The sequence below is a fragment of the Pempheris klunzingeri genome, chromosome 23 (genome assembly GCF_042242105.1).
Source record: "Pempheris klunzingeri isolate RE-2024b chromosome 23, fPemKlu1.hap1, whole genome shotgun sequence".
In the NCBI taxonomy this organism is placed as follows: Eukaryota; Metazoa; Chordata; class Actinopteri; order Acropomatiformes; family Pempheridae; genus Pempheris; species Pempheris klunzingeri.
Genome location: NC_092034.1, coordinates 7158537 through 7173125, shown reverse-complemented (window position 1 = coordinate 7173125; position 14589 = coordinate 7158537). Strand labels below are relative to the sequence as shown.

Here is a 14589-nt window from a genome sequence, read left to right as displayed (position 1 = left end):
GTTAAAGGTCAAAAAGAGTGCTGCTGCTTCTGCTCAAGTGCACACACACACTCAGAAACGCAAGGCTATCTCTTACAAATGTTTGGCAAACCTTCACCAAAATGCACACATCTACGTGTACTGGCTTTTAAGTAAGCAGGGTTACATCTGGTTCCAGTTGTGTCAGTTGGATTTGGCAAAACATGTTCACCTTTTGTGCTTTTTTTTTCTGAAAATTCTGCAGTCATATAAAGGCGATGTGTTTTATAATCAGTGCAGCATTCCTTGTGTGCAAAATTAAAGTGCCGGCAAGTTTTTCAGACGCGTGGAAAGAATGTGTTGAGCAGGAGAAAAGAGTTCCAGCAGAGTTATTATGCATGGATTTGTGTATGTGCTTTAACTGTGAGATATGAGGAGGGGGTAGTGAGAGACGGTGTTTGCACATAAAGTATAGTATGTTTGGCGAATGTATGAATGAATGCATGAGCGGCCCCGGCTTGGTGCTGGCCTACAGAATGTGCGAACACCTGAATGTGTTTTTCTGATTTCTGTTTGTTTGTGCTTTTTTTCAGCAAATTCCCAGAGGTGAGAAAAACAAAAAGAATGGCTTCATTCTTTGGGTTTCTCAGTGTTCCTCTCAGATACACACGTGGTGTGAAGCTGTTATGCTGCAACATATGCACACACATATACACATACTAGTACACGTACTTATACAGTATGCATATACACACAGGGTTTGGATGTTCAGCCCACATTCAAGGATCAGCAAATACATAAATAAATAAATAAAGACTTAGCTAGTAAGACTATTGGCATCCCTTGCAGACAACCCCTCCCATGCCTTAAATTTCACACTGGGAAAGACATGGCACCCACTGTGTCCCAGTCCTGCACACCTGATGTTCCAGTATGCACCAGCAAATGGGATCCCTCCCTCTGCACAACCTGTTCAACCTCCTCTTTATCACAATCATGCACAGAATCCTAACCGGTTATTGTGACAAAAGAAAGGAAAGTTAGAAAGAGAAAGAAGAACGGGAGGACTCAGAGGAAGGGGAGATCCAGAGAGGGGATGAGAGGGGGAGGGAGGAGGGAAAACAAGCAGAAGACAGAGTGCCTGGGAAAGGAGGGACAGAGAGAAGGAGGGAGCGGAGGGCGGGAGGCTTTGGCTGAGTGCCTTGGAGGTGTTTAATTGTCTTCATTGAAGACCGCCCCACCAGTTCCCCCTCAAACACCACACCTGACATATATATCCTAGCCAAGGAGTGATGATATCACGAGAGGTGAGGGGAGGGAGAAAGGAAAAGATTAAAAAAAAACTACAAAACAAAAAAAAAAGCTTGGTGCATTCCAAATTAACAGCTGTCAGAGAAAGTGATTTTATTCCGAACATAACAAATGCCCGTGCCATTTGGAGACAAGCCAAATTGCTAGTCACCGCTTCGTTGCACCTAAAAAGGCACAAAATGCACATGGCGGCGTGTATGACTGTAGGCCCTCATTGAAAATACAGTCATGTCTCTGCAGTGCCATGAAAAACCATTCTGCTCTCTTTCTCTTTCTCGTACAAGTGCTGGTTTGTGCTTTATCAACTGTGCATCAACACTGCAGAAGACAATGCAGAAATACAACAGACAGCCATCTTTGAAGCCAAAATCGCCGCACGTATTCCCCCAACCCCCGAAACAATATGGTGCCCTTACTTTTATTGCAAGTACTTGAGAGTAACACCTATTAAACACATTTGCTATTTGCCTATTATATGTATGAATAGCATAACACTTTAGAATGCGGTGCACAAGACTGTGAGCTACTAAGTAGTCCTTCATTATGTAATATAACTATCATTTATTTATTTTTACTGGCGACAATACAGACATACCATGGATGTGGAAAGTCCCACTTCAGGGGGCACAAAAAGGATGTAATGGTCAGATAATCATGAAGTAGTGAAGGATTACTTAGTGGCTTCTCAGTATAATGTATCACTTTACTTTGCAAAAAGAGAAACTGATAATAAAGTAATTGGTAATAAATACGTTTATTCACTAATACTTTTTGCCGCTCAATGGATGATTCGTAGTGCGGGGTCGGAAACAGCTCGTGAAGAAAGTGGTTTTTATTCCAATTCACTGATACTTCTCAACAAATTATGATCTGATGATTCATTAAGATACTATTTCTCTGTCTGTTCTCCGGTAACACATCATTATCTACTATACAGTCCCTGATTCAGAGGGGACTACTCATTGATGGTTCATTAATGATCGGATTATTCCTCACTCGTTCCTTAGTAACCACTCGCGTTTTTTGTGTACCTTATGGTAAGGTGTTACCAAGAGTGTCTCACAGTCTGTGCATACACAGTCCCGAGCGAGGTGTAACGTAGCTGCCGTTTTTTTTCTTCTCTCGAATCGCCGCCATCGTGGCTGTGGGACGCTTCTCTATGCATCAGCATTTGGAAGCCAGCAGAATGGGTTTTTTTTTTAATCTCTGTCAGGAGTGGGTGTCCGTCCGCCTCTAGCTACACAAAACACCGCAGCAACAATTCCATTAAACTCGGATCTCCACAATACATGTGTGTGTGTGTGTGTGTGTGCGTGTGCACCACATACATACATCAGATCTTGTTTAGTTTTACAGTCTCCGCTGTAGCATGCATTGCGGTGAGTGCAGCATTAGGAGCATGACATCCATTTTGAACAATTTGATTTGTTATCTGCACTTTCAAGTCTTAACTACGTCCTCCCCTCCCTCTCCATTTTTTTGTTGCTTTAAAGGGTTAGCCCATCCAAAATGACCAAAAATGTGTGTTTTCTGTCTCCACCCAAACATCAAAACTCGAAAATATATTCTTCCCTCTAGGATCAAGTTTGTTCGTTTGTTTTGGAGGTCTGAAGAAGTAAAGTTAGGAATTCACAAAAAAGAAACAACACTATATTGCAGAAGTATGTTAAAGTATGCCCCCCCCACTCTTCTACTCTATTAATAATCTCCTGACCTCAGGTTCATCACGTGACCTCTAAAACATATGCGCATGGATAGCTAGCGATAGAGTCAAAACAGCTTCTACTGCGATTTGGGTGAACTGTCCCTTTAACAGGAAACCGAACTTGGCTTCCTCCACATATTTTTAGGGTCTTACTACTTCATGTTCAGAGCAGGTATTTCTCAAGCTTAATTCTGTCAGTGTGGCGTGGCGCGGGAGTCACGACTGCGCTGGGTAAGCTTTACAGTCCATGTGTGCCCATGTGGAGAGACACAGAAGAAGACAGGACTGTAGATGTGACACTGGGGTATGATTTGAATACCTGCCTGCTCTGGCTGAGCAGTGATCAATCATCTCTCTGTCAAGCGCCACTCCCTGCTGGCAACTTCTCCATGCATGTAACCCCATCCCTCACTTATTTTTTTTTCCTTCTGTTTCTCATTCTCTATTCCTCCCTTGTTGTTTTTTTTTTTTTTTATTAATTTTCTCTCTATCTCCTGTTCTCTCTCTTCAACCTACGATCCTTCGATCTCTGGGCTCCTGTGCAGCGTGTTACTCATTTACTCTGCCTCGCCGTGCTTCCCTCTCTTTATCTCCCCCTCTGTGCTTTCTCTCACATCGTCTCACCAGGTCCTCTTGTTCTTTCTATCTCCCTTGCTGTCGCCTTGCCTGAGGATATCACGAAAAGAAATCAGGGGCGTGGGGTAAAAGGGACAGATGGAAATGAATGAGAGACACAAGGCAGAGGACCCCAGGCACACAAGCACAGTACAAACCCTGCTGCAAAATGTGCGAGCATCCAAACCCTTTACACACTTTTTAGACGTAACTGATTATTTCTTTCAATCCTGTCCTGATTTCAATTGTCAAATTACTGTTTTTTACTCATGTGCACACATGGACTGTGACCTTGGGGAGGGCGATGGGGGGGGGAAAGCGTGTGTAACATGCTGATTGATAGCGTGAGTGCCTTCCGCTGGGTGATTTTTCACTACACTGCTCTCCACCGGGTGGTGATGGGCACGCAGCACATGCACACACACACACACACACACATACGCGAACACACACACACCCATCCCTCCACTTAGTTGAGGAAAATCAGACCTAAGACCAGTGCTGCTGCCGCTCCGCTCTTGAAATATGAATGGTTTTAATTAAACAAACTCGCTTTGCCATCTGGCCCTACAATTGGGCTTGCCTAATGAACAGAGTTACACACAAACACACCGCGCACACACACACACACGCACATTATTAACCAGGCTAAGCAGCATTCCAACGGGCAAAGCTTCGTAAATAGAGAGAAACAACAACAATGAAGTGATCTAGTGAGGTGCTTCACAGAGCTGGAAAATGATGCAGTGCCTCATTGTACTGAATGACAAGTGTGTGTGCCTGTGTTTGTGTGCATGTGTGTGTGAGGGTGGCTGGAGCTTATGTCTTCATGTGACTGAGCATGTGCGCACTTGCTTAACATGTGCATTTCTCTGTGTAAATCTGTGCATTTTATGTCTTGTGTGTGTGTTTTTTTTTTTTTTGTTTCTTCTCTACTTTAAGCTTATGTGTATGTTAGCGAAGGCTCAGACTGTACTCACCGACTACCTGACTGATAACTGCTGTGATGTGCCACTTGTCTGTCCTCTCTATTGGGCCAGCTAGCCAACACTAAATGATGATGTTTGTAATCCAACAGTGGTACCCCAAGATTTCTCAGCAGGAGAGACAGGAGAGAGATAGACTCTGGTGTGTGTGTGTGTGTTGTGTGCTGGGGGGTGGTTGTCTGGCAGCCAAAGCGCAGAAACGTGGGAGGCATGCTAACGTTAACAGCCAGTAGGACGTGCTATTACTTTCTTAGAGGCTACAATAAATTTGCACTATTCATCTGTGTCAGCAGCCGGCATAGAGAAATCAGGCATCAGCCTCTGTGAGATGCACTCGGTGATGTAGCAGTAAATAAAAAGTAGAGTAAAGTAATGTTTGTCCTGCTGTCTGCTGGTGATCATCATAAGGCACAAATAACCCCTGCAGCGTGGAAAGAAATACTCCTTTTTGAGGAAGGTTTTCCTCCTTAAAACACACAAAAAAGTGTAAACTGTATTTCCATACACTCGTTTCATTAGCCAATGGCAGTACAGCACTTTGTGTTCTTATTAAAGGGCTAAATACGAAGAGTTGAAGCTGAAGTAGAAGGTTAAAGTTAGAAATTAGCATTTTGTCTATAGAACAAAGCCACTGTGATGATTCATGCTATGGATCGAATAGGATAGATCATTGGCAGTGTGACCTACAGCGAGAAGCACAGCACATCGCATAGCCGCACTGATGTACTTAACAATGAAATTACATCTTCAGTGCCGGAAGCTGTTTAGATTCACACAAAGGTTTCACATGAAAACACTTTGCACACCTCAGACACCTCACTCATGATGAAAAGGCAATATGTAAGCATGTTATTTTGAGGTGTACTTGAACTAACACGGTAAGAATTGAAAAATCCACTGCCCCGCTGGCAATGTGGAGATCAATAGAGCTCAAGTCTTGGACCCACCGATAAATCCGTACATCTGGAGGAGCGCTTTGACATCCATAACGGCCTAATCGGGTGTTTGACTCCAAACACTCAGCGTTTATGAATATCTGATGAGTACCGGGGTAAGCTTATGAATAAGTGAGGGGCCCAGCTGTGCATCAAAAAGATCAAGACTTCTTGAAATGTGCCAAATACCATAAGTTGAGCAATACACGGAGCTATGTGCTGTTCAGGAATTATGGTAAAATTGATGTATTTCTTGCTCAGAAGAGACTACAAATTAGATTGTTTGTATGCCGTTCAAGTGAACAAATTCAGAAATATCTGTAAGGATACAGCAGAATTCTCATAGGTTCCTGACATGCAGCCTTTGACTGTCTTTCACTCTGCTGAGACAAAGACTACGAAGATGAAACTACAGCTGAGGCTCGTCTGCGGAGTGGAATGCGTCAAGAGTGCGTTCATATTCCCAAGATGACCCCAACACTCCCAGTTTTTCTGTTGGTTCTGGAAGAATCTGCCTTGGATGGAGAGGTTGTTTTATACTTTTTTTTTTTTTTACGCTCCCTGTGGAAAGAAGTCAACCAGTAGAAAATAATAAAGTTCGGAACCTGACCTTGATGAAGGAGATGAGGCAAAAAAAAAAAAAAACACGGTCCCTCTGCACATGTGTGCAGGGTGGAAAAAAAAAAGGAAGGCTGAAAAGCGGGTGGCAGAGATTGAAAAACAGTCTGTGTGTGCTTGTGTTGTCTTCATTTGTGTTTGTCTGAGTCTGTGTTAGTACGGATGCCTGCATACAGTGTGTTGTGTGTGTGTGTGTGTGTGTGTGTTGAGGGACAGCGCTTGCGTGCGTGCATTCATGTGTGTGAGACAGACGGGCAGCTGCAGAGGAAGACGATTGTTCCACATTGCACATTGTGCGAACATCGATCGTCAACAAGCGAGACTGAGCTGAAAATCGCACAGAATCAAAAAAGGACATTAGCCTTTGTCCGCGTCTCACCGTGACACAAAGCAGTGGCAATCAAACATGATGAATCGGTAATATGGTGAAAGGAAAACAAAAATTGCATCCTCAGATTTAAAGTTTTCACACTGATACTGTAGAAACTGCAGAAGCATACCCACAAGGTTGGGATTTTCATAGTCTTGTCTCCAGCTGTTGTTTCCTTTCATCTACACACACACACACTCCTAAAATCAAACCAACACACACCCATTCCACTCTCTTCCCCTTTCCCTGCTTAATTCTAGTCTTCCACTGGACGAATAACAGACTCTCGCCCGTGTCGCTGTTGCATTACGCACATAAATGCCTGCAATTACCTGTCGCTAATGATGCCCATGCCAGCACTGAGCACCACAGCAAGCCATCTGCTAACTTTTGTTCTCCCTCTTTCCTCATAACTCCCTAATTTTCTAAAAGGGCCGGGGCTTCTTATGGAGCAAATCCACTGCTGATGGTGTCTGTGTGTGCTCTGGCTACAACACAAGGGGGAGCGCTAATGACTGTAGTTAGCATCCCTCAAGAGGCTGGAGCATTTTGCCAATATTTGCCCTAACCTTAGATGATTGCATTTACTTCACACTTAGGTATTTAGCTGATGCCCTTATCCAGAGTGACCTAGCATAAGTGGGTAAGCGGGGGCTCATGTCTTCCTCAAGGACACTTTAACAGGAAACATATAGCTGATTGAATGACAGGGCCTAGACCAATTACAGTCTCTCAGACCGCAAGGCCACCCTGCTGCCTGCCTAAACCAAGATTGTATCTCATCATATCCACAGAGTACAAAGTGTAAGAAGAACTCAGGGTTGTATAACTGTGCTGCAAAGATTTGATATTTAGAAAAAAACAGGCAAATATTCACATACTCACTCACTTCCAATTTCACTTCTACTGCCGCCTTTCCATCCACACACACACACACACACACATACATACACACACATACACACATATACATGCACGCGCGCACACCAGTTCAGCTGATCTCACTAAAGATAGCGAGCGGCAGCAGAGCATGTTGTTTCTCTTGGATGGAGACTGATTCATGAATTGACCTTGACTCGGTTCCTCCAACAAATCTCCTCTAAAGCTCCAGTATACTTTGCAATAGTACCCTCTGAATGTGTGGAAAAGGAGAATTAAGAACACATGTGCGCTGACCTGAAACCAAAACTGATGGGGATTATGTTGTCATACATTTTGGATCAATGTGATAATTGTAAAATATTTCAAATTGTACCATAGTTTGATATATTAGCTTTTCTACAATTTAATACTCAATTTTCTGATGAATTTGTTTCACTATTTATAGTGTTTTTGCTTTTGAGGTGAATTTGATTGATAGGTTCATTGATTGATCACATTTTTTAACTAACTGGGTTGCCTGTTATCAGCTGGCCCTGGCCAATTACTTTAAACAGAGAGCAAATTGAAATGGGACTTTAATTGGGTCTAATTTTGCCAGAAGATTGTCTGAAAAGGGAGATTTTAAATATCCGCAAAGGTAGCCCTATCAGCTCACGCACAAGTGTTTCAAATCCCTTTTAACCTGTATTAAGGCCTACATTTGAGAAAGTGCACTGTGGACACCTGTGCAACTGATGTGCACATCTGTCTGGGTTACCTGACTTTATTTCTGCTGTCGGGGTGATTTCAAACCTGTAATTACACAATCCTCTCAGTTATTCCCTCAAGGTAAAGCCATCTTGTTGTCCAGGCATTACTTTATATTGGCCCTCATTGATTTGAAATAAGTTGAGACATCATCTACAAAACAACCCCATCCGAAAAGGAGAGGATTTGAATCTTTAAGCCATTTGAATATCCTTATCCTAAGCTGCAGTGGGGAAGCCTATGCACTTAGGCTTAGCACTCTCAAGACAGCTACTCCTTGTTAAGCATCGCCTCAGACTCCTAGACTATGAATAGGACCATTACCCCCATCTCTCACTGCACACCCAGATACACACACTCACACACACTTACACATATTGTGGCCTTGGTAGGAAACTAGATCAGTCTAGCTGTGAGAAGGTTCTGCTAGGAAAGATACAGTACTGTGTCTAGGGACTGCCTTTACAATAGGCTCCATTGTTTTCCATTGCTGCTACTCACTCTCTCTCTCGACTGCAGAGTGTTCACATTACAACCTCCAGGACATCAGTTGTATCTCTCATTTGTAGAAAGATGAACTCCTTCAAAAGGGCCTCAAACCAAACACACACACTGCACATCAGCAATCACAGCAGCTATCTGTATAACTTCTACACCATTCAAGTTGGGTATTAACCCCCCGTTGTTAGTCCTCCTCTCTTTTATCTAAAAGAATACAAGGAAAGATACAGAGATTTTCTTAAAAAAAAACAAAAAAAAAAACAACCCCAGTCAAGTTGAAACCTAGATGACAAATGAAATTTAACAGGAATTGTAAAGAAGTCGGGAAGAGCTGCAAACTAAAATGAGAAAGACGATCTGAAAGGTGTTGTTTTTAAAGAATATGCCTGGTACATATATCCCCCTTCTGTAGCCCCTTTGATCAAATAAGCCTAACGTTCCTGAAACAAATCCATAGGTTTTATGATAAATCCCAGACTTCGTCTTCACATGATGTACATTTGTGGAAGCTTTAATAAAAGGTGCAACAGCTACTAAAGAACAGAACTTCAGAACCTCACCACCACATCCCATCTGACTACAGGACTAGCTAAGCGCTGCCAGAACTCTTTAGGTCGAAAAACACCTGAAGAAATATATACTTGGTAACAAATATTAACAAGGACAGACCCTTGCATGTTTTCGCATGTTTGTGAGACTACAATCGGGCGTGCTACGTGAATGCTCTAGGCAGTGTGTCAGTGTGTGTTTCCTGTATCTTAGCGTTTTCTTAATCTCCTTTCAGTGTTTGCCCCTACCATTTTCCATGTGCTCTGCCTCACCGACACTGCCATCCGGCGTTGTCCTCTCGTAGCTGTCCTCGGGCAGGGGAAGGGCGCCCAGCCGGGGGCCCGACGAACTCTTGCTGCTGGGCGTCTCCGACTCGTCCAGGCCGCTGTCGTAGCAGCTCTGCAGCGATCCCTGCTGGTGAGGGTCCTGGGGCTGGCTCACCACCGAGAAGGTCACTCGGCGAAACGGCTACAAGAGAAACCAAACGGCCGGGGGTCACTATAAAAGGGACTGTTTTACTTTTATTGCGTTTTTTTTTAATTGTTTGACGAGAGCTAGGGAGTGGGATCCTCTGGATTTTGGGGAAGGATTTCGGGTCAGGATGGTAGAGAAATAGGTTAGGAAAAAAAGGGGGCTACGCCAAGGACTCTATGCTTTGATTGGAGGAGTCACAAGGAGTTGTAGAAGTGTACTAGCTAAACTTTAAGGACACAATTATCAGGGCTGACTTCAATCTCCAAGCTGGCTGTGATGTCACTTTTCTGACCCCAAATATGGGACATGTAAGCTAACCTGCTCCATCACAATAGCCAACTAACACACTTTTATTACCACAAACAAGGTCTTGCCTTTCTCTCACCCTGAAAACTTTCAATAGGAAGACCTTGTAAAAGGGCCAAGGAGGAGGCTGTACAGTCTTTCCCAAGCTCCCTTGAAGCTCAGGGGACCGAGCAGACATGGCAGCTGGCTAAACCTGTGTGTTAAATACAACTAAGGAGGGGAACAATGCACCAGCCTGATCCACTTGTTTATTTGCCCACTAAAAAGAGGACAAGGTGAGCGAGCACCTGGCTCTGCAGGGGGTCTGATTTGACGCCACAGAGCGAAAGTACAAACTCAAAGACGAGAGTACACACACAGGCGCGCTTATTCGATTGCATGTGAACACGTGCCCACACACACACACACACACACACACACACAGAAGGTTTTGCTGGATGAGCTGTGGGTTTGTGTTGTCAATACGTGTAGCTTGCTCTAACGCATTATTGAGCAGTGTCCTGAGTTAAGCAGTAGCAGAGCATGTCATTAAAGCCGAGGCCTCTTTCTCATTGTCTCAGTCTGTTTCCCCCTCCGTCCTCTACATCTCTCAATCCCTGTCTGAGTGTTGTACAAAGGTAATGGCAGAGTGGGGCGATGAAAGAGGGAGAATGAGCATGAGGCGAGGAATGAAAGATCAGGCTTGGTCATTACCAGAATAAATGGCATAACAAATGGCTAATGCCATTCATTAATTAGATACAAACACAGTCAGACCTTGCCTCTGTTGCTTCGCATCTTCTCTTCCAGCCCCTTGCTGGACCTCATCACTTGCCCCCCCTCCCCACTCCCTCTGTCCTCCTTGTTTCCTTGTACCATCATGAGAATATTAAACGGGATGGAGGCCCATTACTCAAATATTTTCCCTCACTCCCTCCCTCTTGTTGCAATTGTTCCCCAGTTGTCTCACCTGATGAAGTAAAATCTGTTATCAGCCTCCGTGATCAACAACTGCATCTTTAATTTGTACATCTACCCACAACCAATCTGTCATTTGATCTGAGAGGCAAATGCCGAAACATCCCATTGAGCTCTTATCGTGTCAACAGATATTTGGTATGCATGACGACATGTCTACACCTTACGGGGGAAAAAAAGTGACAAATGAAGCGTAAATACACACACACCAGATATAGGAGACATTCCCTGCAAGTGCTGACAGGTCACCTTATAAAGGTGAACCTCTTTGTTATTTTGTCATCTTGAGACACTTACTGTAAGCACTTCTGAGTCTCTGCCAGGCACATCCTATGAAAGATTCACTTTTTGATAATCAAATTTCCCACAAGCCACTGGGAAAAATGAGCTTTCTTTTGCTGTGTGTGTCTGTGTGGAGAAAAAAAAAAAAAATTTGCATTTATTTATATATTTCCACCCCAGTTCTATTTCTCTGGCTGGCTGGCTAACACAGCAATCTTGGCAATAAATCATGTTTCCATGTAATTACAATCAACACTCAACAAATGAATTGGTATAAATATTCATGCAAATTTCACTTGGATAGTCAAACATTTGTTGCATAATTAAAATCCAGGCCCAGAAGGAGAACCGCTCTCTATAAGTGTAATAACACTTCAAGAGATGTTAAGATATTTAACCATGTTTTTTTAATGTCTTTTCTTTTGTTTGTTTGTTTGTTTTAACTGTATTTCTCCAAAACCCTTGTTTGGTGTGAGGTGTGTGTTAACAAATCCCACAACTTGTGTGTGGTCGAAAAAAAAAAAAAAAAAAGTACTTTGCCTGGATCAGATTTAGTGGAGTGCCATACTCCTTGGGAAACATGGTTTTCTAATGATACAAATTAAACGACTGTTGCCTAATGAATTGCTGGCGAGACCGCGGCAAAGAAAAGAAACACTCGAGCAAGCGCGCACCGAGAGAAAATTGAGTTTGGGAGAGGGGAAAAAAAAAAGCTGACGGGAAGAAAAAAAAAAAGTTAAATGAACAAATAGATTTTATTCACCTGAATTTCCCCGTATTTTCACTGGAGGGAGAGTGAGATAGAAGAGAGAGAAAAAAAAAAGCTAATTTGTTTGCAGACCAGAAATGGAGTTCATGCAGAGATCGCCGGAGGCTTTGGATTAGAATCTGCAGCAACCACCGTCTGCACAGCGACCTTCGCTCCCTTCATTCTGTGTCTTTTAAATAAATGAATAAAATAAAAAGCGATTCTTTCTTAGTCATTTTTCCCTTATATTTGTATGCGTATGTCTAGGTGTGAATGAATTGTCCGGCATGTCACGTGACATCACATATTGCTTCACGACCAATCCTTTCTCTCTCTCTCTCTCTCTCAAGTATTCAAAGGGAAGGCAATTTTGGGGCTTGTCACATGGCCAAACCACGGGGAAAAATTAACAAAATTATCTACCGTGCACACACACACACACACACACAGCCAGCATTGACGGGTGGGGGTTTTAGTGCCCCTGAAGATACTTTAATGCATGAGCGATGGCAAAAGACATTTTACATTGTGAGACATAAAAGCAGGCTGTGGGTGTCAGTAGTGAAAGTGTTCCCCTTGCTGTTTGTCCATGCTGTCATATGGCACGGAGTTGACCCCTTCGCACTAGATACTGGCCATTTTCTGATGTGGTGCGTTTGTTGAGCCTGACTGAGTACATGGCCTTTGATGCGGGTCCCTCTACCTCCTACCCTGACCTCCTGCCCTCCTGGTCCACTCGGCTGCCAATCAATCAAACAGTGGCTGAGCCCAAAACGCTAGCACACACACACGTACACAAACACACAGATATGTCATGACCCCAGTCCAATTAATCTTAAGGGAGAGCCACTTTATCTTTAAAAAATGACTTTTGTGGCATTTCAGTTCATTGACTGTCTATTATGTTGTTGATGGTTTAAAGCCTTGGATTCAGAGGTAATTTAAAAAAAACACAAAAAAACAAAACCTCCACGAATTAACACTTACACACACATATACCTACGCATAAAGTAAACCCCATGCTGTGCCCTGCCAGAGAGTGGCGACGCTTTCAATGTATGGCTTTCATTATGAGTTAGCACTAGTTTGCTTTATCTTTACCAGATGCCGGGACCTTTTTTTGGGGTCCTGACAGCAGAGGGCCTCTTTGGGGTGTGTCTGTGATTTAAAGCCAGCTGTGACAGCCATGGGTGATTGAGCAAACCCGTCATCCCAAAAAATGAACAATGCAAACAAGCCACAGGTTTACTGGGAACCCTGTCCGAAGCTTGGCCCGGCCTATTTCCTGGATGCTAAAGGGAAAACACATGGGCTGCCTGACTCAAGTGGAGCTGGAGCCAATAAAAACAGGACTGTGCCACTCATGTCAATAATGTGTGACCTCTTGGATTTGATTTTCATTTCCTCCTCCCCAAACTAAACGTTGAGTCACTGTCAGCAGCACTCTGTTTGAGCCTTTTGTCTCCCAGCAAGCCTTGAATGGGTAACACATTGTTTAGAAGTAAAGCGCTCTGCCTTTGCATGAAATGTCGGAATTGTTCAGATCAATGACGCCAGTTGGAAACACAGTTGAGGCACATTACTTCAGGCTACACAGTAGCCTTAATGTCAAGTATTTCCTAAAAAGCATCATCAGATCTGCGGTCATTTTCCCATTGGACATGCCTGATGTCACTCATTGATACTCATGTGATACAGTACATGTACAGGATACACAATGGTGACTGTGTTTATGCTCTACTGCAACTCTGCATCCATTGAGGAGGACTTTTGAACCCGTTCTCTATGGACGCCTGGATTTATAATTAAACCCACATTCACCAGAGCCTCTGGACAGAGTGACGGATAATGGAGCGATGGAGGCAGGTCTGGTTGGAAAACACACTGTGTGTAATTTCAGCTGTAAATACCTTTGGCGGATGGCAGTGACCCACTACCGTGAACCACAGGAAGTAATTGTGGCTGGGCTGGACTTGGGGCAAGGGGAGCAAACATAAACTGCAGGACCAGTGTCTTATTGCAGTCAACCAAGAGAGATGGAGGGATACAGAGGAGAGAGTATGAGTAAGTGAGATGGAAAGAAGGATAAAGAGGCCAGTTGAACGGGTGGGGGGTAGACAAAGAGATTCAGAGAGAGTGAGAGAAGGGAGTGACACACGAGCATGGCCATGATTGCCAAAAGCACCAGTCGGTAATTAAGAAGCCATGTTTCATTTTTAATGGGCAACCAGACAGTGACCTCTGATACGCCACCTGAGACACACAGAAAGTGCCAAATAGCCATGGTAAACCAAACAACATACTTCTTGGGATCTTGAATTGGCTTAACCCAATCAGGGCAGCTTGTTTAGCAAAGTTCGTATGCAGGTGAAGCTTGCTGTAGTTCCAGTGCTGTGAATTAATAAGATCATGAGATACACTGACGCTGAAGTGATAAATGAGACAAATGCCCTCAAGGTGAATGTCTGACTGGAAATCAATTGGAATCTGATGAGGGTGGATTCAGGTTCTATTTGGGTGCTGCTCAGTTGCACTTAATTACTATGTTACAGGCTAAGCTAAGCGCAGACCGCTGATGCTGCCTGGCCTCAATAGTCAGAAGCAGGAGGATAGGACCACTGTGGCTCGTCACTCAGGTGTGTTAG

General features: G+C 43.6%; 1 protein-coding gene across 1 annotated transcript in view; it reads right to left on the bottom strand.

Annotated features, from left to right (window-relative positions):
* Positions 1-14589, bottom strand: part of pcdh7b (protocadherin 7b) — a 102117-nt gene that overhangs the window by 43186 nt on the left and 44342 nt on the right. The window contains exon 2 of the mRNA XM_070855214.1: positions 9450-9645. Coding sequence (XP_070711315.1) covers positions 9450-9645 — 196 coding nt within the window. The remainder of the gene's footprint in view (positions 1-9449; positions 9646-14589) is intronic.